The 24,879-nt window shown below is 37.8% G+C and overlaps 1 protein-coding gene across 1 annotated transcript in view; it reads left to right on the top strand.

Annotated features, from left to right (window-relative positions):
• Positions 1 to 24,879, top strand: part of SLC36A4 (solute carrier family 36 member 4) — a 53,461-nt gene that overhangs the window by 4,717 nt on the left and 23,865 nt on the right. Inside the window, exons 2-7 of the mRNA XM_046016969.1 lie at positions 11,764 to 11,887; positions 12,983 to 13,073; positions 14,492 to 14,580; positions 15,636 to 15,731; positions 17,603 to 17,687; positions 22,789 to 23,016. Coding sequence (XP_045872925.1) covers positions 11,764 to 11,887; positions 12,983 to 13,073; positions 14,492 to 14,580; positions 15,636 to 15,731; positions 17,603 to 17,687; positions 22,789 to 23,016 — 713 coding nt within the window. The remainder of the gene's footprint in view (positions 1 to 11,763; positions 11,888 to 12,982; positions 13,074 to 14,491; positions 14,581 to 15,635; positions 15,732 to 17,602; positions 17,688 to 22,788; positions 23,017 to 24,879) is intronic.

The following is a 24,879-nucleotide window of genomic DNA, read 5'->3' as shown; positions in this document are numbered from 1 at the left end:
CAGCACTTTTTAGAACTGCCAGTTCAGTACTAAGTACTAAATGAAAAATTACAGCAAGACATGGACAAATAGTAGATTTTGTGTGTAATGTAAATTGTATTTTGTAACTTTTAATTATGTTGCATAAGTGTTCTCATTTTTATTTCAAACCTTCTTAATTTTGTTAAAGGTTTCACCATGTTAAGTTTTTAAGTGTTTGTGTCTTCCTCTCGTCTGTGTTTCCTTCTGGCTGGTGTAACACATTTTGCCTACTCAAATTTTGCCTATTATAGCAGTTTGTAGGTTCATAAATGCTCAGAATTATTAATCACTGGTAGTAAATTAACTAATTTCTTGTTAAAGATTTACAGTTAAAATCGTATACAGCATAATTTGCTTCTGATATATCATCGTGGGGGTGCCTGGGTGACGCAGTTGGTTGAGCATCTGATTCTTGGTTTCAGCTCAAGTCTTCATCTCAGGGTCCTGAGATTGAGCTCTGTACTGAGCAAAGTCTGCTTGAGATTCTCTTTCCCTCTGCCCCTTCTCCCTGAACCCCCTGCACATGCATGCACTGTCTCTCAAGTAAAAATAAATCTTTAAGAAAAAATAATCTCTCGGGTTGCCTGGGTGGCTCAGTAGGCTAAGCCTCTCTCTCTCCTTCTGCCCCTCCCCACTGCTTGTGTGCTCTCTCTCTCTGTCTCTCAGATAAATTAAAAAATCTTTAAAAATGGGGCACCTGGGTGGCTCAGTGGGTTAAAGCCTCTGCCTTCGGCTTGGGTCATGATCCTAGAGTCCTGGGATTGAGCCCCACATTGGGCGCTCTGCTCAGCAGGGAGCCTTCTTCCTCCTCTCTCTCTGCCTGCCTTTCTGCCTATGTGTGATCTCTGTCAAATAAATAAATAAAATCTTTAAAAAAAATCTTAAAAAAAAGGAAAAACTATCTCTATGTAGGAAGGGGAAGAAAACTAGTATTTACTGAAGACTTACATCCCAAGGATTAGGCTCTGTGCTTCCTGAATGTTACCTAATTTATTACCATAAAACCCTTGTGAGGTAGAAGTTACTACTCTCATTTTACACTTGAGAAGATAGGCCCTGGTCAAAATACAAATCAGATCGTATCACTCCTCTGCACAAAATGCTCTCTTGCTGCATTGTCCAGTGCCATTGTCCTTAGCCCTGTGTGCATTTGAAATGTGGTTTGTCCAAATTAAAATCTGCTGTCAGTGTAATGCACACTGGATTTCCAAGACTTACTATGAAAAATAGAATGTAAAATGTCTGGTTAGTAATTTTTTACATTGATTGCATTTTAAAATGATAATATTTTGATTTATTGAGTTGCATAAGATCTGTTATTAAATTAATTTTACGTGCTGCTTTTCCCTCTTTTTAAAAATACAAATATTAGAAAAGGTTATGTCTGGCTCACATTATATTTCTGTTGTACAGCACTGCTGAGGTGGCTTTCCTATCTCTCAGAATGGTCTGCAAAGCGGTGTGCCATCTGTCTTCTCTTACCCTCACCTCCTCTCCTGTACCCTCCTCCTTGTCCTCTCCTCTTAGTCTCCTTCCTCCTTAAACACACCGGGCTCTCTACACCCTTGGAGCTTTTGCCTTTGTTGTTCCCACTGCCTAATTGCTCTTCCCCCAGATATCCACAATATTTACCACCTCTTCGGGTCTTCTTTAAAATCCTTCTTTCTCCAGGAGAGCTAATTTGGCTGTCGTAACTGAAACTACAGGCTCTCCCTCCCAACCCCTAGTTTCCTTCTGAGTATTGAACATTAGCATGCTCCCTATTTTACTCACTTACTGTCTCTTTCCATTACTAGAATTGGAGCTCCATGAGGGTAAGAATTTCTCTTAGTTGTAGGAATTGCTTTTTTCCCCAGCATCTTTGAGTGCCTGACACATAGGTGTTAATAATACTAGTGAAACTGAACTGGAAAGGATGGCAACGTCTTGTGTGAGTATGTTCCATCAGGAGGCACCAGCCTTCTGTGGTGGGAGCTCCTGGCAGTAGATGTTGGGGAGAGGCCATGCCATTCCATTCATGGAGGCTCTTGAACGAGCCGTGCTCGTGCCTCTGCATGGCCCCTGCTGTGTGCTCCCCTGGCGGTGCTCATGTGCCCAAAGCCGTCCCTGTGCTATTCACCACTCTCTTCTCTAGCAGACCCAAAGGCAAGGCCTTCAGGGTTTATTGTGCCAAGAAAGGCAACTCCCACGTCTTACTCAGCGAAGGCTTTTAGAACAAAATACCTTCAGTTGGGTGACTGAAACCACAGACATTTCTTTTTCAGGGCTCTGAGGGAGGGGGATGTCCAAGAGCAAATGCTAGCTGATTCAGTTCCTGGTGAGAGCCCTCTTCCCGGTTTACTGATGGCCATCTTCTTGCTGCGTCCTCACGTGCTAAGAAGTGTCCTCTTCTTAGAAGGACACCTTAGGACTTTATCTAACCCTCATTACATGCCAAAGACCCTATCCCCCAACACTATCCCATTGGGGGATGGGGTTTTAATGCATGAATTTTAGGGGGACGCAAACATTCAGTCTAAAACATCTGCTGACGGCTTCCACATACACATCTTTCTGGTTTTCTGCAATGGAATGGTTCCAGGAGAGACGAGGGACACAGTTCTACCCACTGCCCCCCCCCCCCCCCCCCCCGCCACCTCTCTGACCTGGAGTTCAGAGGAATGAGCAGTGGGAAGAGTAGTAGGAGATAGGATCAGAGAGGTTAACAGTGACTCCACAGTGTGCAATAAGCCAGGGAAGGACGTGATGGGTGGCGGTGCCTTCCTTGACCCTGAGCCAGAAGCTGCTCACTGGGAAGGAGTTGCGGGTCTTCACAAGACTGATTTGAAAATTTTAATCTTTTGCTTACAATTTTGGATATCTGTTGTACCAAACTCAGTGCAGCCTTTGATCATTTCTTTTCAGTTGCTTTTGCCAACTTTTTACTTGAATTTAAAATGTTAGTGGATCTCTGTTATTCTGTGTTCAGTTCTGTTCTCCATACAATCTCTGAGTGACCTCATCCTGCCTTTTGATCCCACTTATTTATCTACCTTCTGATGTAATTCTCAAATCTTTATATTTAGCCCCAAGTTTTCTTCTTACTTCTAGACCCTGTTTCTGACTGCCCATTCAGGATATAATTTCAGTTTATGTGATTTAAAAATTCAACTCGTCTTTCCTCCTTAACATGCCACTTTCTCTTTTATGCATTTATTTGTCCCTCATCTCCTGCATTCCAGATATCAAGGGTACACTAGCAGACAAGTTGGACGTCACTGCTGTCACTTCATGGAGAATGCAGACAAATAGAATGGGCCATTACAATACACTGTATTACAGGAGGGTTGTAGGGTCCTGTGGGAACACCCACGGGAGAGACTTCAGCCAGGCTTGGGGTGAAGGAGGCTACTGGGAGGTAGTGGTGTCTAAACTGAGACCTGAAAGATGAGCAAGGAATAGTTAGACTAAGTGGTTAGATAAAATTGGAAGGGAAGAACAGGGAATGGGAAAATAGTATGATTCAGGAGGGAACGGCATATGTGAAGGCCAGAAGCAAGAGAAAAAATGCCACTAAGGGAAGAGAAATCATTCCCTATGGCAGAACTAAAGTCACCAGACTAGCTTAGATTCCCAGAACTAGTGCTGGTAGGATTGGGATTCAGCTCAGGCTTTTAAATTTGAGATCGGGGCTCTGGACCACATGACACTGTCTCCCTGTGTTCCCTTTCTCAGGGACATTAGCATCCATTCCATTTTCTCCACTGCGTCACCTAGGAAGCATCCTCTGTTCTGTTATCTTCCACGTCTTGTTGGTCAACTAGTCTTGTTGTGTGTCTCCTCTAAATAATCATTCTCTTCTCTTCAACCAAGCTAGCTTAATTCAAGCCCTCACCCGTCTCTTGCCTGCATTGTGTGCGGATTGGCCTCGCTGAGACCAGTCCTGTCGTTTTTCCAGTTGATCCTGACACAGCTGCCAGGGTGGTGCTACCCCAATGCGCATCTGACCGGTTCACCTTGAATTCTTTCTCTGGCTTTTCACAGCCTCTAAGATAGAGTCCAGAGTCCCTAGCACGGTTCAGAAAATCTTTTCAAGCTTTCCAGCTGATCTTCTGCCATCTACATACGCATTCAGTAACTCTAAAGATAAGCAAGCAGGTGCATATTCTCCAATCTGGAATGTCCCACTCATTCTCATGGCTTATGCCAGTTTTAAAACCTCTCCCAAAGAATTCAAGAGTTAAATATAAGAAGACAGTATTACTGCATTTTACTATACTGTATGCCAAACTTTGAAACAAAAATATAATTTCTTATTTTTTATTGAGGTATTACCTGGAGCTTCTGAAAGTCATAAGTGACTAGTTGAGACTTTCTTTATTAATAAATCTCATCCTCAGAAATCCAGGCCTCAGTGGACTCTTGTCATTTAAAGATGCAGCTTCTTGGGTATATAAGTATATCACTTTCTCAAATACTTGTAGTTAGGTGTCTTTGAATGTATTCTTTAGAGTCAGTAACTATTTTATATCATTCAAGCTAATGTAATCAGGCCTAAAACCCGATTTCTTCACCTACTCTTAGTTTACTTTGTTTAACAGATGCGTATTTCTTAGTATGTAATGTCAACTCAATAATATAGGGGAAATCACAGAGAAAGTCTTAGAGAGTTTTTTTTTTTTAATGTAGTTTTAAAAAATACGTTTAAGCATATACTTAGAACTTAGCTAATAATGTTTCACAGTGCTTTAGTGGTCTATTTGAAACAGTTTATAAATGTGTACTTCTTAAATTCCTAACATTGTTAAGAATTATTTTTATTTCAAATAGTTTCAACTTTTAAAAAATTGACTCTTAAATCTCATTGTTGTAATTCAAGAAGCTTCCTGTTATTATTAAATTTTTGTTAAGGCTTTAAAGGTGAAGGGTGAGACAAATGGATTTAGACCAAAGAAATAAAAGTTACTTTTCACAGAAGTCATATTTAATGTTTCCTAGACCACATAAAGTTGGGAAATAATGAATTTAAGAAGTGAGGAAAAGTTTAAACCATAAGGCATTTACACTGTTAAAATTAAATAAGACAGTTGGTACTCAGTGTAAATTTGTTAAGAGTGACTGAGAGCCCAGCTAACTTTTAGTTGGGAATTTGAGGGCACCTTATAATCCCATTTTAAAAACTTGATTCTGTGAATTATGGAACTAGTAGAACTAGTACTATAGATTATTTTAACACATCTAGAAATTCAGGTTTAACTAAAGATGGGAAAAATAAATTATCTGGTGATGGCATTAAAAGTAAACTTATCCTTCAGAGTTCCTATTTGTTTAAGTTGCAAGAAAACTTTTTTCCTGACTTGCCATTGCAGCTGTGATCTCTTGGGAGGTATGCTTCAAATAACAGATTGTTCAGTTTTTGAGATATTGGTAGTGATAACTGTCAATTATGGAGAACTTAAATAGTGTGCTTAGTATACACAAAACATACTGTACATCCTCTGGCAGAAAGAAATTAGAGAGTTCAAATAACGGACACTTTGAATAGCTGAATGAATAAAAATGCAAATGAACTCAGGAGTCAGCAAGGGCAATGAAATGAAATTTGGAGTGAAAATATTAACACGATTCTATTTAAAAATGATGTAACAAATAATGATGATTGTTATCAATTAAATTCATATTGAAGTCCTACTCTTCAGTCCCTAAGTGACCTTATTTGACAGTAGGATCATTGTAGATGTAAATAGTTAAGATAAGGCCATGCTGGAGTGGGGTGGGACACTAATCCAGTATGACTTGTGTCTTTATAATAAGGGGAAGTTAAGACACAGACATGCGTGCTGGGAGAATGCCCTATGAACTTGAAGACCACCGTCTCTAACCAAGGAGAAAAGCCTGGAACCAATCCTTCTCTTCCAGCCCTCAGAAGGAACCAACCATACCAACATCTTCATTTTGGACTTCTAGCCTCCAAAACTGTTAGATAATAAATTTCAGTTCTTTAAGCTACCCACTTTGAAGTACCTTGTTACGGCAGCCCTAGTGGTTTTACAAGATAAGGTATCAATTTTCTTCATATAGAGCATAACAGAAAATGATGTAGAATCTGTTCAAACCAAAGATGACCATATTTGTAATACTAAAAAACACCGGAATAAATGTGACATAGTAGATATCCCAGTATTAGCTCCCTAATACTGAGAAACACTTAATTTTCACTGTGTGCAGGTTTAGACTGAGCCACTTTGAAATCCCACAGAATAGTCTGTGGAGAATGTCCAGCAGATCAGAGGGTTAGAAAAACTACCCAAAGATGAAGTTGGGGAATTTGAATTTTAGAAAATCCTCATTAATTTAGACTCCAGGCATTTGGAGTTTTTGATAATTCATTGGATTTTACTCCACACATATTAGTAACATTATTAGAAGAATATATATTTTTAACAGATTTCTTTATTTATTTTAGAGAGAGTGTGAGAGTGATTGGGGGAGGGGCAGAGGAAAAGGAAGAGAGAGAATCTCAAGTACAGTTGCTTCTGAGCGCAGACCTGATGTGGGCTCGATCCCAGGACCTTGAGATCATGACCTGAGCTGAAATTAAGAGTCAGATGCTTAACCGACTGAGCCTAGAGGAAGAATATTTAAGTGACTTCAGAATAGACTATTTTCAAGCATTTTTCCCCCAGTCGTTTATTTTTTAAATTGTAATATGAACACAACATGAGATCTAGGCCTCTTAACAGATATTAAGTGTACAGTACAGTATTGTCATCCATAGGCACAATGTTGTCTGTCTGATCTCTAGAACTTACTCACCTTGCATGCCTGAAATTTTACACATGTTGATTTGCAGTTCCCTGTTCTCCCCTCCCCACTGACAACCACCACATCAGTCTTTGCTTCTATGAGTTTGACTATTTTAGATCCTCATTTGGTGGAATCATGGTATTTGAATTTCTGTGACTAGCCTGTTTCATTTAGCCTAATGTCTTTAAGGTTCATCCATGTTGTTGCATATTGCAGAATTTCTTTTGGAAGACTATATAATATTCCATTGTAAGTAGACATCGACTTTCTTTATCCATTTATCTGACAGTGCCCATTGTTTCTACGCGCTGGTTCTTGTGACTAGCACTAAACTAAGCATGGAAGTATTAGCATCTCTTCAAGTCCCTGATTTCAGTAGTTTTGGATGAATACTCAGAAGTGGGACTGCGGGTCATATGGTTCTTCTGTTTTTAGATTTTTGAGGAATCTCTGTACTGTTCTCTTTCACAGCCACAATATTTTGCATTCCCACTACCTGTGAGTAAGGCTTCCTGTTTTGCTACTTGCTCACCAGTACTTGTTGCCTCTGTTTTTTACAATGACCACCCTAAGTATGAAGTGGTATTTTATTGTGGTTTTAATTTGCATTTCCTTGATGATTAGTGACATTGAACATCTTTTCATAAACCTGTTGAGCATTTGTATGTCGTCTTTGGAGAAATATCAGTTCAAATCTTTAGATAATTTATTAATTGGTTCACTAGGTTTTTTTTTTTTTTGCTCTTGGGTTGTAGGAGTTTCATATATATTTTAGAAATTAACCCTTTATCAAATACATAGTTTGCAAATATTCTCTCCCATTCTGTAGGTTGACTTTTCACTATGTTGATTGTTTTCTTTTGGTGTGCAGAAGCTTTTTAGTTTAATATAGTCCCACTTGCCTATTTTTGCTTTTGTTGCCTGTGCTTTTGGTGTCATATCCATGAAATCATTGCCAAAACCAATATCGCCTGGGTGGCTCAGTGGGTTAGGCCGCTGCCTTCGGCTCAGGTCATGATCTCGGGGTCCTGGGATCGAATCCCGCATTGGGCTCTCTGCTCAGCGGGGAGCCTGCTTCCCTCTCTCTCTCTCTGCCTGCCTCTCTATCTACTTGTGATCTCTCTCTGTCGAATAAATAAATAAAATCTTAAAAAAAAACCCAAAAACCAGTATCTGAAGCTTTCTCAAGTATCCAAGTCTTTAATACATTTTGAGTTGATTTTTGTGTATGGTATGAGATAAATACCCATTTTCATTCTTGTGCATGTGAATATTCAGTTTTCCTAGGACCATTTGTTGAGGAGACTTTTTCCAGTTGTGTATTCCTGGCACCCTTGTCAAAGATCAGTTGACCATATACGCATAGATTGATTTCTGGGCTCTCTGTGCTGCTTCATTGGTCTGTATGGCTATCTTTATGTCAGTGTGATACTGTTTTGATTACAGAAGACCCCAAATACCCAAAACAATCTTGACAGCAAAGAGCAAAGCTGATCATACATCCTGATTTCAAAATGCATTACAAAAATATATAAAACAAAGCTAAAGCATCTTCCAGTATCTCAAAGAATAACATCACTTTTATGAAAAAACGCTGTCACGCATTCCAGTTAGTACTGGGATAATGGAGGCTACCTCAATCCTAATTTCTTCATTTCTGGGTCCTTCCCCCAGAACCTGTTAATTTGAAAGGAAGCACAAGTAAACCATTCATGAAGTTGTTCTTTTAGCATTAGTAGGAGACCAAGCTACTACAAACCTCACATTATAAGTAGGAAAAAAAAATAGCAAATTTCAGAGTTCCTGCTGCTGCTGCTGCAAGGACTCTCTAAAGAGAGTTATTTAGAATCTCTGGAAGAGAGGAGGGGGCGTTAGGACATGTAGTCACACAGCAGACTCCGTAAAACATTGCTTCTGGAGGAGGAGATAAAAGGAGCAGTTGAGATGTCCCTCTAAGACTTGGAGGTGAAAAGAAAGAAGAAAGTAAGGGGCAGGGGGTGGAGGGTGGGTAGGGAATTAATATCCTGCAGAAATGAAGAGAACCAGAGATATACCGGTTACTCCCTGTAACCCCAGTAAGTCGACGTCATTCCCCTGCCGACAGAAGGCACTACTCTCAAATTAGGATCCCTGTCCATGAACTGCCTAGTGGTAGGCAAAATCATAAATAAATAATAAAGTACAAGGTATCCAAGGGAAAATGTATTGAAATGAAAGTTTAATAAGATTCATTTAATTTCGAAGGAGAATTTAAATGAGGTAAAGGAAGACTTTAAAAGGGTCAGAGAGAAAGTGGTTGAAATGGAAGGTGGGCAGAGATCTGACTACAACTGGAAGCTCTAAAGAAGAAAAACAAAAGTTTGAACTAAACAAAAAGTCAAAGCCATAATCCAAGAAAAATTTCTAGAAATAAGAGAAAACCTTAATCTATATATTAAAAAGGCCCACTGATCCCTGGTAAAATTGACAGAGAATGCTTAAGCCCAGGACATATCATGGTAAAATCATTAGATATTAAAGTCAGAGAAATTCCTCAGGATCTCAAGCAAAGAACACAGTATGTAATGGCTAAAAAAACTCGTTTGGCATTAGACTTCTCAAGAGTAGCTTATACAGCAAGGCACGAGTGGAACAGAACAGCATTTTCAAGAAACTCAAGGATAGAGAGTGTGAGTCAAAGGTGTTGTACCTAGCTGTCCTTCATAGCAAGGCTATAGAAAAACAGTTTAAAGCGTTCGAGAACTTAGGGAATGCTGTGCCCGCAAGCCCATCCTCAAGGATCTACTACAGCAGTGGTTTTCAAAGTGTGGTTCCCAGACCAGCAACATCAGAATCACCCGGGAACTTAGAAACACATCTTCTCAGCCCCCCCCCACCCCCGCCCCGGCTTGCTGAATCTGAGGCTTCGGGGTGAGCTACATCAGTTTGTATTTCATCAAATCCTCCCGGTCATTGTGAGGCACAGTCCACAAGAGAATGAGCTTCTTCCAGCCAAGGAATGATGGAGAACACTTCAACAGAGGACTGAGAGCAGGCATGTAGTACACTGATGGTAGATGCAAATCTAAGACATGGTTGGGGCATGATTGGAGTAGCAGTGTGTGAAGCATCATGTATGTCGCCAAAATAGGAAGAACACAACAGAAGTGCAAGAATAGAAGAAGGGCATATCTGGGGGTGGGGGGAGCCGTGTGGTTTTCTGGGAAATAATAAATAAATGACAAACGTAGAATAAGACCGTTAATTATTGTATAGGTAATAGGTTGAATTCAGAGGATACCATTTTTTAGAAAGATTTATTTTGTTTTGGGGTGGGGCAAGGGAAAGGGAGGGAATCTACATCTCAAAACAGACTCCCTGCTGAGTATGGAGCCCAGCATGGGGCTTGATCTCAGGACCCTGAGATCAAGACCTGAGCTGGAATCAAGAGTTGGACACTTAACCAGATGAGCCTCCCAGTGCCCCCAGAGGCTGTCTGACAAACCTGACAAACAAGGATAGTAAAAGATGAAGGAAGGAAAAAAAGGAGGATTAAGGACATCATAAAAGACATAACGGCAAAAGTCACCATTAGAATAAGTCAGCTAAATCCAGTACATGATCCTGTGGTGAAAACAATCGCTGAGAGAACTTTTGGTACAATTGATGAAGTTAGAATACGGAATGTAGGTGAACATACTGCATCAGCATCAAACTGAGTGTTGGCTGTGATGTGAACATTCAAGAACTTCTTGTTCTTAGAACGCGCTGACCGGGGGATAAAGTGGTGTTACCCGTGTAACCTACTCAGATAGTTCAGAAAAAATGATACACAGTTGAGAGAGAAAGGGCAAACATGGCAGAATGTTGAAATTGGTAAGTCTATAAAGGGTACATAGGAGTTTTTTGGTACTCTTGCAAATTTAATGTAAATTTTAAATTATTGCAAAATAAAAAGTTTTAAGAAATTATGTGTCAGTCAGTCATAATTACCCCAATTGTCTGGTTCACAGTTTTATTGTATTTGAATGGAACAGTCTTCCCCACTTCTTCAAAATATCCTATATTTCAAACCTTGCTAATGCATATCAGTCTTCTCAATAAATTTGAGTTTAGTGAATTTTACTAGAACAAGGCAGACAGTGATGACTAATGTCATCATCAATCTTGCTAAAAAAGAGAATACATTTTGGCGGGGGCGTGGGGGTGCCTGGATGGCTCAGTTGGTTAAGCATCTGACTCTTGATTTCAGCTCATGTCATGATCTCAGGGTTGTGAGCTCAAGTCTCATGTTGGGCTCCCGTGGAGCCTGCTTAAGATTCTCTCTTTCCCCCTCTCTCTGCCCCTCTCTCTGCCCCTCCCTTCATCCTCACTGTAATTTTCTTAAAGTATTTAAAAACATGATTACTATTTATGTATACAGTATGATCGAAACTAAAAGAGGTAAAAATTCATTTGATTATTCAAATTTTTAAAAAAGATTATATTGATTTATTTGAAAGAGAGAGAGAGGGCATAAGCAAGGAGAGTGACTGGCAGAGGGAGAGGGAGAAGCAGGCTTCTCACTGAGCAAGGAGGCTGATGAGAGACTCGATCTCAGGACCCTGGGATCATGACACCCATCAAAGACAGACACTTAACCAGCTGAGCACCCGGGTGCCCTCATTCACATTTTTGAATCTCATAACTCTGTGATCATTTGCTAAAAACCGCATGTTGATAAAGCAGAAAAAGATTTGCATTGAATACTTAAGCTTTGTCCTGCTTTATCCAAACAAAATAATCAGCAAATGGGTCTCATTGTTTTTTTATATACACTAAAACTCAAAGCATTAATGGGAATTAACTTAGACTGGAAAAATTAAGTGAATTAACTTAAGTACCAGTGGTAGGCCCTTCTTTAAAAAAAATGCATTTATACCAGCTTTAACTCAGTGTTAAAAATCATAGTGAAGTACTTTGTTTTTCTTTTTGAAGATATGGATGTAATGAGGCCCTTAATAAATGAGCAGAATTTTGATGGGACATCAGATGAAGAGCAGGAACAAGAACTCCTTCCTGTTCAGAAGCACTACCAGCTTGATGACCAGGAGGGTATTTCGTAAGTATTACAGGGTTAAATGTCTCCTTTTCATTTAGTATATATTTTTTAATCTTCTGTAGGTAAAGGACAGGTACTGCAGAAGACACACAGATGAGTAAGATATTGTCCCTACCCTCAAGCTATTTGCAGTCCATTTGGGAATGAAGAAATGCATCTAAAATACAGAGCAGCACATGGAAATTGCTGCAGTGATGGTCCCATGCTTTGGATCTTGCAAGAAGGGAGATCTGGTTGAAAGGAATAGAAATTTTATGAGCTGTGGCTTCGAAATGGTTAGGAGTTAGACAGTGAGAGGTAGTAAACACTTCATGCTGAGTGAATGGTATAAAGCAAAGTCATGGCGGTGGGAAGGTAGTGGAACCTTGTAGAACTGTTTTTGTTATTTTGTCATCATTAATAGATTTGAGTAAGTTCTTACTCTGACAGTTAAGCAAAGTTAACATTTTAGTTGAACAGAATGGTATAAACTGAAAAAAATTTAGGCACACATGTTATTTTGTTTGCACTATTCTTCCTAGTTGAACTTACTTTTTCTGGGTTGAGAGATTTCCTTCAGATGCCTCTTGGAAACTTAGGTGGAATTCCTTAGGGAGTACATGATGTCTAAATGTTAATCAATATTTATCTTACCTGATGATACACATAGTTTTAAGACTTGTGTGCTTTTTCTTTTAGTTAACTTGATAGTCATAGATCAGATGTGTTTAGTACTGTGTTTCATAGACAGTGTCGATAAATTGCTCTGTCTTAATAGCCTAGTCATATATAATCTTCAATATTATTCTGAGTGTCATAGCAGCCAGGCATCTTATGAGAAAATTACCTTTTCTGTACTTCTTTAGTATTTTACAAAGATAGTATCACTTAAATATCTCATTTACTCTCCATAATAACCCCCTTGTGTCTCCTTTTATGAGTGGCAGAGGTAGCACGTGAACCCATACGACCTCTGGCCTTTTCAACTTCTGGTTGAGTGGAAATGTTATTTGATTCCTTACTGAGATTGATTTTCAGTTCCCTTCTAATGCTAAAACTGTGATCATGTGATTTTATTAGCTTTTTTCCTAAAATCTTACAATGTTTACTTTTCAGATTTGTGCAAACTCTTATGCATCTGCTTAAAGGAAATATTGGAACAGGCCTTTTAGGGCTTCCACTGGCAATAAAAAATGCAGGCATAGTGGTAAGACTTATCTTTGTGAACTCTATCTAACTTATAGTTATCTCTCTTAATTACAGCAAAATGACAAACAAAATAACCTCTGGCCTAGTCACATATGACCTGACCAGGTAACAATGAGATTGTACTGTTAAGATTGTGTAAACAGTGATAGTAACATTCAGCAAAAATGAGAATTAATTACTCTTTTCATTTCTGTTTAACTACTTAACTTTTTGTTTAATCACTTAACTTTCAAATACTTCATAGTATTTGGCAGAAAGAGCCTAAAATAGTATTTGATTTTTCTGAGTATGGTTATATCTTATTATTTTTTTTGGATTTCTGGGGATGTAAACCTTGTACTCATATCAACAAATATATTTATAGAGTAGATTATTTGAGTTGGTGAAATTTTATGGTTTTTTGGATTCAGAATAAAATATGCGGTTTTCAGACTTAAAGAATATTAGTAAAGAAAAGGGATAACAATACTGTTTGAAAACAAATGTGCAAAGTGTTGTTAGAACCAGTTATTGTCATTGCAGAGAATCTTAGGGAGAATTGCCTTATGAAATAATGAAATTATATTTAGTCTTTTTAATTTTTTTGAGATTTTATTTATGTGAGAGCGAGCGAGAGAGAGGGCATGAGTGGAGGGAGAGGCAAAAGAGAGGGAAAAGCAGACTCTGCTGAGCCGGGAGCCGGATGTGGGGCTGGATCCCAGGACCCTGAGATCATGACCTGAGCTGAAGGCAGAGGCTAAACTGACTGAGCCACCCAGGTGTCCCTACTTAACCTTTTATGAGAGGTCTAAAACCTTACCACTTTGCTAAGAACAGTTTGAACTGTCCTCTCTCTCTGCATTTGACTTGCCCACCCTAATTTAGAGAAACTTAAACTATTTCTGATTGCAAAAATAAATTTTGACAGTATTTTGTCTGGGTTGCAATAATCCAGGTATTACTTCAGTATTAGTAAACAAATACTTGAAATTTTTTATGTACCACTTTTTAAAATAATCTTTTTCACACATAGCAAGTGCTCAACAAGCACGGTCCCAGGTGGGTACAGCAGTTCTTAGTCATTCAGATAACGATTCATAGTCACATTTAATTATCACGATGGGACACTGATGATCATAGGCTTACCATCTGATGTTACTGGAGGTAAGGTCTATCCTACCTTACTGCACGGTTATAGTCTGTGCTCATAGGGTCGGCTTAGCAAGCCGTGAAGATGGAGTCATACGCACTTGTCTTAAGTATTGCTGAAATTCGTTCAGTGTCAAGTTTATGAATTTTCCTGTATGCAAATAACTAATCATTTTGTCCAGCAAAATTGAATCACACAGATGAGTAGTCCGTTGTCTCATTCATAGTAAGACAGCTTAATTTTTGTTAACCTTAAATATTTAATCCTATACATTTTTCCCCCCACAGCTTGGACCAATCAGCCTTGTATTTATAGGAATTATTTCGGTTCACTGCATGCACATTTTGGTACGCTGCAGTCACTTTCTGTGTCAGAGGTAAATGAGGATTTGTTAAGCGTGTTCTGTTTCCTTTAAAGCAATGTATTTATTTAGAGCATCAGCTAGTCTTAACTGTGCTTTGCAACTAACAATCATATTTCCTTTAATCTGTGACGTAGTCAAGTCTAGAATAATGAATATGGAAAAAGATAATATTTCCTGTGATTGCAATCTGGTCAGAATATATTCACTTCTTTTAAAATACAGCCCTGTTTAGTGAAATGGGATGGTTTCTTTCCATGTAAATTAAAAAAAATCGGGAATGACATGGAGGCCCCAGCACTACTTTCAGTTATAGAGTGCCGGTCTTCCATTTGGTAGGAATTCATTTTAGGGTATGGTGCCTTTGGTGTTCTTTGCTGATCTGTGGGTTGGCAAATAGTCAGTAAAATTATATCCTTTTTTCTTTGTTTTTGTATCATGAAATGTTTCTACTTGCACAATGGACTATTTAAAAGCTAAATATTGCCTATTCTAGTAAACTAATATTCTAATCTTAACTCTTTTTGTTGTCGTTGTTAAATGTTCTTAAAACTTTAGGCAAGTCATTTATGATCTTTAAATAACAATGATACCTAAAAAAAAAAGTGGGGAAGAGAACAAGGGGAAATAATGCCTATCTCATGGGCTGAGTATTAGGTAAGATAGTTTATATGTAAATAAATTGTAAAGCCCTGTGCTGATGTATAAAATAATGCCCTTCTAAGAATAAATAATCAGGCAGCGAATAATGTAGTTGATGCTTTTTGTAATTGAAATACTTACATATTTAAATCAGTGAAACACAAATATTACATTATATGACTTCTACAAATATGTAAACTTTAACAGTAGATAAAAGCTAATACATTGGTAAAAAGAACAGATTGAAAATTTCATGAAAAATCCGTATCTTCGAGTATGCAGTTCTTGAAATTTCGAAAACTCCTCTGTCAGTGCATGGCCTTGCATTTATTGATTCCTATTTATTTGATGTTCTTTTCAAGGGTTGGATTTATAAGGCCAACTTCAAATTTTCCTTTTTCATATGCACATATGTCCTTAAATTACAGGTTCAAAAAGTCCACATTAGGTTATAGTGACACTGTGAGTTTTGCTATGGAAGTCAGTCCTTGGAGCTGTCTTCAGAAGCAAGCAGCATGGGGACGGTAAGCACTTGCTATGTTGTTAATATCTGCTTACAGAAATCACATTATTTTTTAAGTATTTTAATTTGTCAAGATACATGAATAGAAGTATGATAAGGCTGGGGGAATAAACACAATCTTTAGAGTTACACAGACTTGGGTTCAAATCTCAACTCTACCATTTTTATGATAGGTCAGTTTTATGACCTGAATCAAATGACAAATCAAATTTGTCATTTTGTTTTAATTTTTTCACCATCAGATGAGTTTATGGTGATACTTACTTCACAGGATTACTATAGTAGTTTAAATAAAATGACATTTATAAAGCTTCTGGCTGATCTATGACATAATCGTGCTAATATGTTTTTAGGGAAAGGAGCAAAAGCAAGAAAAATGTTGCAGTCTCATTATTTTAGATAAAATTGTGGTATTTAGCTACATGCTTATATATGAAGTGTGTATTTTAGCATAATCTTAATTTTTCTGCCTTATTGCTTAAATGTAACTTTATCATTGGTATACATGACTGATCAAAGCCAGATGAATACAGGACTGGAAAAATAAGCATGGGTAATCAACAAAATGCTCACTATGGTACCAGTGATATGTGTAAAGGAAATTAAGAGCAGGGAAAAAAAAAAACAGTGCTAGGAGAGTTTATGGCTCAATACGGCCTTTCTGGGGATTTGTAAGAAGTGAGATTTGTTTATGAGCTGCTAAGAGTTCTTGTTATGCCAAGTAGAAGAAGAAGAAAACAGCCTAATGCTCTAGGATTTTCCCCAGAACCCTATCTTCTTCCTTCTTCTGTCCCAGAGTAGACGCAGCTTTGTCCATTTTTTCTATCAAGAAGAATGACTTTCCAAGTAGATATGGCTGGAATGATTGTTAGTAGGATACTAAAATCCAAGGTGGATGAAAATAGCTTAAGGGAATACTTAAATGGAGCTCATCAGAGAAAAGAGGCTTGAATTCGTTGTAGGGTACCAAGATTATTTACAAGGGAGATCCCTGAAGAACTGTGAAAGCTGTAGTTATGACAAGAGTGAAGATAGGCAAGGACTCTTCCGGTTTCAGATGAGAGAAGGAAGGTGTGTAGATCTGTAGACCAGGTTGTTTGACAACTTGACATCTGTGGTCAGATAAAAACTATAATGAATTAGTCAGTGCATGCTGTTGTAACCACTCATCGTTCTCCAAACAAAATAGAGAAATATGGGCTGTGTATTAATACCATGTATGCAGATTTAGAACTCAATTAACTACCATACCCAAACTATGCTAATTTGACTGGTGACATCCCCTTTCCACTACTGTGCACAATTTCATGTAGCCGGAATTTTCTTAAGTATCTCATTAAACAATAAGAACAGAGCTAAGCTACTGGAAGGGTTTTTGGTATTATGACTTAGGGCCATGCCCCCAGTCCTCTCCCATTCCATGTTCTTATTAGTGATTTGGATAATGGAGAGCATGCTCACTCATCATACTTGCAAATGACTTGAAGCCAGGAGGGCTGGAAAATACCCTGGGTTAATCAGGAAAAGTTCTCGAGAAGTAGGAGAGATGGGCCTAATCTAAAATAGGAAATGTTTTCTTCATACTGTTTTATAAGCAGATACTCAGACTATTGAATTTCAGAAATAAATGATAGGGAAATTTTCACCTTTTTACTTAATGGAACATCTTTTTGCTCAATAATAATTCTACTGACCTATTGATTACAAATGTGTGCCATTTGTAGAAAACTATATATTTTGTTTATTTCTTATTTGAAGGAAGTGAAAAGAATGTAAGCTATAATAAAATGTTTTAAAATAGTTTAAAAAGAGAAAAATATATTGATATATCAGCAGCTCTTAGTGATCTTATTTGTGGGTATCTCTTTTCAGGAGTGTGGTTGACTTTTTTCTGGTGATAACACAGCTGGGATTCTGTAGTGTTTATATTGTCTTCTTAGCTGAAAATGTAAAACAAGTAAGTATTTTCCTCCAGTTACTGAGATCAGTTTCTCCCACTTCTATAGTTACGGCATCATATCTCCTCTGAGTAAGCCCTGGTTGAACATGGAAATGTGTTCCTTTCATAAAGCATGTTCCTTTATAAATTTTCCTTTAGTCTTCTTTTTTGTAAGCTGGATTTTCTGCTACTGTTGCTGATTTTACTTCTCTTGCCATTATGTATCAATAATGTTTGTTCTGTCAGATCTGAACTGGACATAATTTAACTGACTCTCAGATACTTGAAATTTAGCAGAAACACAGATGTTTGGGGAGCATATTTTTATATTGCTTTTTCATAAATAAATATATAAGGCTTTAGCCAGCAACCTAAAAAGTAAAGTAAAAAGTGGGTATTACTAAAATCCAGTAGTTATTGCTATTGTCTGAAAAGATACTACATCCAAAAATGTGCAGTGTTCTGTAATTCTCTCCGTACTTTAAGGGTTTGCTTTACAAGAAAGTGGTTTGCAGTCTTGGTAGAGACTGACTGTCAATTTGAACAAACATGCAAAGCACTGAAATAAAAAAAGCTCCCCTATTCAAACAATGCCGAAACACATTTCCTTATGCGCTCTAGCTTGTAACTAGTACATTATGCCCTGTTCTTCTTTAATCATTATTTTCATCAATAACGTTCATTAACTGTCCACACGTGCATTGTGCAGTAGTAGACATCTTACATAGTAATATGTAGAACTTGTAGGTATTTTAATGCAAAATGATGATATAAATATGTTTTCTAAAAAGTCTGTATGTAGCTATATAAGTATATATTTGGCTTACTTTTTCAAGTATAAAATATGCTTCATTTTGTATTTAAAGCAGGGATGGCAAACTTTGTCTGGAAAGGGCCAGATAATAAATATTTTCAGTTTCGCAGGCCATATGGTCTTCTCAACTTAGCCATAGACAATAATATATAAACAAATATAAACTGTAATATTTCAATAAAATCATATTTGCAAGATTAGGTGGCAGACTGGGTTTGGTGTATGGAACATAATTTGCTAAAGCCTCTAGCTTAGATTTTTAATATTGGAAAGGCTCATTGAGTCAGCCTTTCTTTATAAATAAGAGAGTCGATGCTTTCATTAGCATTGCTCATTATAGGTGATGTGCTTTTGATTTACAAGTGTTTAATTCCACAAGTTGCTTATTCTTTGGACTATTAACTCAGTCAAGAGGCTATCTGGTGTTAAGAACTGATAAGACACATCATTTTACCAGTCATTTATGTGGAATACAAGGGAAATGATCCTTTTTTAGGGTTGTGCAACTTGGCAATAATGTATCTTTTCTAATATTTCCCAAGAGAGCTTCCAAGAAGCTTGATTTGAATTTATGGATAATACTAATAATGCCTTATAATTGTATGTTAATAAAGTATGACATTTTCCATTTAGTCTTTACAACTACTCTGTAATGTACAACGCTCATTTTTTGAATGCGTAAATTGACTCTCACAGAGCATGGGCAGTGTGCCCTAAGTCATGTGACTCAAACTGAGACCTAGGTCTATGACCCGGCTGCCACCTGTCACTGGACAGGATCATGTCTGATTTTAGCTGTGTGTGTGTGCAGTATGACAGAGTAGATAGATGTCTGTAAGCTTAGGGTTGGTGACGTTTTTCTGCAGAATAGAATCAGTTGCTTCCAAAGTTGACTGGAAAAATGTAAATCATTTGCACATAGTCTAAGCACATATTTGCGCATATTCTAGAAAAAGTGACTTTCTAGGAGGAAGGAGAGTGCCTGCTGTAGATAGAAGGACAAAAGTCCTTTTGAGGCATAAAAAGCAACATGGAAAAAGATGCTCAGACTTGAGAGAGGTTGAAAGCAATAGTGAACCCCTCGCCTCAGCAGAGCAGACAGGTGGTCCCTGAGACAGCGGTGTCAGAGAAGCTCACGCCCACACCTGACAGCAGTCTCCAGTAATAGACACGCTGGTGGTTCCATCTGACCGACTACTACTACCGTTACAGTTAAAAACTCTTTTTATGTTTGGGGCACCTGGGTGGCTCAGTGGGTTAAAGTCTCTGCCTTCGGCTCAGGTCATGATCTCAGGGTCCTGGGATGGAGCCCTGCATCGGGCTCTGTGCTCCGCGGGGAGCCTGCTTCCTCCTCTCTCTCTGCCTGCCTCTCTGCCTAGTTGTGATCTCTCTATCAAATAAATAAAATTCTGCGGACAGCCTGCTTCCTCCTCTCTCTCTCTGCCTGCTTCTCTGCCTACTTGTAATCTCTGTCTGTCAAATAAATAAATAAATAAAATCTTTAAAAAAAAAATAAAGTTGGATGCTCAAATAAATATTAAAAAAAAAACTCTTACGTTTATTACTGCATTAATCCACATAAAATCAAAGGTGCAATATTTTATCAAATCAGAGAAGTGGGGTTTAGTTGCCATACAGGGAGATGGGAGTACATACAGGGAACCTCTTGCTCTGTAACTGCCACAGGGCTGTTTTTAGTCCCATTAAGTCATTATGAGCACTGGGAGAAGGAAGGGGGAAGGCTGGGTAGTGCCTCCAGGATTCTAGCCCATTGTAGGTAGCTCCTTTCTGTTCTTACTCTAAGATACTCTAGAAAATTTCAGATGGATAAAAATAGTATATATGGGCATGAAGAGTGGGGAAGGGATATTACACTAACAGAAAAAATACATAATGTTACCTAAGACCATGGACTTCAGAGACAGAAGATCCAAATTCAAATCCCTACTCTCTCAGTTTTAAGTCACACGTGGGACAAGATCCCCTTATCCTTGGTCAGGCCTCAGTTTCCTTACTTGTAAAATGGGAATAGCAACAAAATCTCCCATTGTTCCTCCTAAACTTATCATGAGGCTCAACTGACAAAAGGTTTGTGAAAGCCTTTGCAAAACGTGAAGTATCTTAGAAATGGAGGGTATTAAGGCTTTAATTCTGCATTTATTTTCGCTTTGCTGAAGAACATAAGCTACCTTTGGAATTCTAACCATTAGATTACTGAATCATTGAAAACTCATAAGCAGTAGATGTTAGTAAATTTAAGCTTTAAATGAAAACAACTGAATTTAGTAATTTTATTTTATAATATTTATTTCAGTGTTTTGCATTTTGGTAAACATGTGAGATCATAGGAAGTCCTATTAGATAGCCAATATCTGTCTCTAGAGGGCACCAAAGGACTCAAATGTTTACCTGAATCTTGCTCTGGGTATGTATCTACACTTTATTTTATTTTTTAATCCTGACAATTTTTATAACCGTCTTTCTGCCAAAGAATACTAAATTATTATGGGATATTCGTGATAGAATTAATTTCATATTCCCAACCATCTCACCATTCAAACTACCCTGTTTAAAATTGGTTATGTAACTGATTTTCTCTTGCCAGGTATCCTTGTTAGAGTTTAATTTTGATCACTCTCTAATCTGATTATGGGCAGTACTTCTTGGATACAGAAGCATTTGGCTATAAATAAATTTGCAACTGGGAAAATTGAGTCAACAAAAAAACATATATTCTTAAAACCAAGTAACGTGACTTTACCAATCTTTTATTTCAAATTATAAAATATAAAATAGAAAGTTGTGATGGCCAGTTACAAGATAGACATGAGGTATGCGTTTCTTAAGTGGTTCCTGATGTAACCCGAGAGTTTGTTAGTCCTGTGTGAGTTACAAGTCGCCTATCTAGCTTAAACTGGTAAATATATTCCCTGCAGTTTAAGATGCTGTATACATTTGTAGTGACACTAAACATTGCTTTCATAAGTTGTAGGTATAAAATTAAAGGAAATACTTGAATTGTTAATCATACTATAATTTTGTTCTAAAGTTCTGACTTGCAGGCCTCTTAATACTTAATATATTTAGAGAGAGAGATGTCAGAGTAGAGGCCAGGCGGCTCCTTGGGCAGGGCCCCCTCCGCGATGAGGGTGTTTGGTCCGGTTAAAGCATGCAGCTGTCACAAGGTGAATTCTGGTCTCACGCCTGGGCTGGAATCCTAGCACTACCACTTACTGACTTGATACTACGTAAAGTTTTTTAACCCTCCTTAAACCTCAGTTTTCTTAACACTCACCTCAGAGAGTTGTTTTGAGGATGAGATGAGGTGTTGTGTACCACGTTAGTTCAGTCCTCAAAAACTGCTTCCTGTTATTGCTGTAGGCTCTGGTTCTTAAGAATTAATGTATCTGGAGACTTGATCACGTTCATGTGTTCAGTGGGGAGGGGGTACAGTGCTTGGGGGCAAATAGATTTTCACTAGTATTTAAATTACAATATTATCTATATGCTTCTGCTGTGAGATTTTAAGAATGTTTTTAAAATCCTCTCTAATTTCTAGTTTAGTAAATTGGATCATATGATTAATTGGATAAGAGATAATTTTTTTAATATATAGAAACTATAAGTTATTGTATCTCTCTTGAACACTGAATGTTGGTTTATAGAAGTGGCTGAATAAATTTTAAGGTAAAACTGATTTATTGAAGTTTATTGCTCTAGCAGAAATTTACCTACATCTAACACATGGCCATCAATGAATTTAGTGGATTCTTAATAAGTATTTATTGATAGTGATGATAATTTATAAAGTTGTTTTGTAAAACAGTTTTAAAGTTAGACTATTATTTCTAAACTTTATTTTGACAACTCTACATTTCCTAGAGGAACTTAGAGCTTGCTTCCTCCTCTGAAGAGAATAAGTCAGAGTAGGATATGGTCATTCTTAACAAGAATGCATCCACTTTTGATTATCTCAAAAACAAATTGAACCTTTGCAGGGATCATGAGCACAAAGCTTCAAAATAAATTAGTAAATTCATCCTCATAATTTTCTAGTGAACTTTCTTTTTACAGTATGATAAAAGAAGTTATTTTGCAAAGAAGATTATCCTATTTTAATTATCCTTAAGCTTGATAAATATATATTTCTAAGAAGCTAGAATATCTTGAAAAAGGTAAATGTTTGATTAATCATAAAGGAATTTAACATAGAGTGTATAGATAATAATTTTCTTTATTTTTTTTATTTATAAGTTGATGGAATTTTCCCCCCTCCCTTCTTATTCTCCTGGTAACGCTGTATAGGTTCATGAAGGATTCCTGGAGAGTAAAGTATTTCTTTTGAACAGTACCAATTCTTCAAACCCTTGCGAGAGAAGAAGTATCGACCTAAGGATATATATGCTTTGCTTTCTACCATTCATAATTCTTTTGGTCTTCATTCGTGAGCTAAAGAATCTGTTTGTGCTTTCATTCCTTGCCAACATTTCCATGGCTGTCAGCCTTGTGATAATTTATCAGTATGTCGTTAGGGTAAGTATAATATGTTTTTGACTGTCATATGTGTCTCTTAATAAGTAAATTCTTTGTTTACTTTGGAGGTAAAAGTAGTGGTATGTAAAGACCCCTGCCTCATTATGTGGCATACCAGAGATCAACTTTGAGTCAACTTTGGTCTAGTTGGGGGATACTGATCAACTTGAAAGATGTGTGCCATCGAGCACAGGCTTAGTGTTCAGGTCTGGTTTTAGATTTTGGTAAATACGCTTCTGGGCGTTATGACCTTGCTGCAGAAGAGAGTAATACCCACCCTAGGAAGCTGTGAGATTTAAGATCATGCCTCAGTACACTGTGCAACATGAAACAAAGACGTCAGTACTGTTTTGTTTACTCTCTTTAAGATTTGAACCAGCTTCCGGATGGAGTATAGATACAATTTTTTAATTTTCTTTTACTTCTGAACCTTTATTTGCTGCCACCATCTCAGTTCACTGCCACTGCCCTAGTCCGTAACTTCTTTTTCAGAAGACCTCAGTTGATTTCATTGTCCATTGTCTGGGGAGCCCAACCATAAAAGAAGTATTCCTTAAAAAAAAAAAACAAAAACTGATTGATGGAATTCAGGGGATCTGCAGATGCATTCAAAATATTTGCAAGATTTAATGTTTCTTTATGTATATATGCATTCTTCTACTGAGCAGTGTATAGCTTTCATTCTCAAAGGGGGCCAATGACTCAGAAAAGGTGAAGCATTCCTGTTTTGTTCTTTTCTCATCCAACCCATTTTGTATATTATTGCTGCAGTTGTTCTAAAACCTCCACTGGCAGTTTATTACAAGCTGTTTCATACCTGCCCCCCACCAAATTCCAAAATCTGTAGACATTTTCTTATTGCACACAAGAGTGGAAGGGGATAGGCAGGAAGGTCTCATAAGGCTTTCCATAGTTCATGACTCCTTAGCGGAACTTGTAAGAGTTAGCAGAGCAGAAAAGGGGGTTCCTTAGGTAAAGGGAACAGTGTGAGCCTTGAGTAACAGTTGGTGTTATGAAATGACTCAGACACTACCCTTTTCACTTTGACCATAGCTTGTGTTTTCCATCATGTCTCATCATTATTACACACACGTCTCCCTGTGCTTCAGATGTTCTAGACCTCTTTATTTCCCAGATTATCCATGTGCTTTCACACTTCAGTTTCTTTTTTCATCCTGTTTCCTTGGCCTTGAATCCCACTTGAAGTTAGGTAGGGCAGAGTGGGAACCAGTCTAGTCGTAGCTGGAAGATACAGCCATTGTGGAACCAGAGATCTTGAACAAGATGTGAATTTGTGAGTTTCCAGATAGTGAAAGTTGGAACAAGGCTATGCATCAAGACCGAGTAATGAAAGCCAAAGTCAAGGAATATGTACAAATAATGAGGGTAATGAGAACTGTCAAGGTAAAGATTAAGACACAGGGACCAGGAGGAGACCTGTACTAGGAAGCAGCAGAGTTATGATGTAAAAAGGCCAAAGTTAGGAACAGGTACCTTGGAGACTGAAAGAACAATGAAAACAAAGTAGAAAATGGATTTCATTGGACACCGTGAGCGGGGTTTGATACCGTGGCTCTCAGCTCAGACTGAGGATGCTTGTGTATTTCCTGTCATGCCAGGAGCCATACCTGGAGTGAACAGCCTGGGACTTGAAGGTAGCAGCAGGTAATCAGGAGCGTTTAGCCCAGATGGAATGTGTGGGCATGAGGGAAACAATGGCTTTTGGCAGTGAAGTCCTAACAGCTTGGCTACATTTAACATAGGATGCTTAAAGTGTTTATTTAAAGAATTACTCACTTTTATAACATATATTTGCTGTTGTAAAACTCAGAAGTATATGATTTCGCTCTTTATTTTAAATTC

This window comes from Meles meles, chromosome 8 (genome assembly GCF_922984935.1).
Source record: "Meles meles chromosome 8, mMelMel3.1 paternal haplotype, whole genome shotgun sequence".
NCBI classification, from domain to species: Eukaryota; Metazoa; Chordata; class Mammalia; order Carnivora; family Mustelidae; genus Meles; species Meles meles.
Note: the sequence above shows the minus strand (reverse complement) of the source record. Positions and strands in the feature narration are given on the sequence as shown.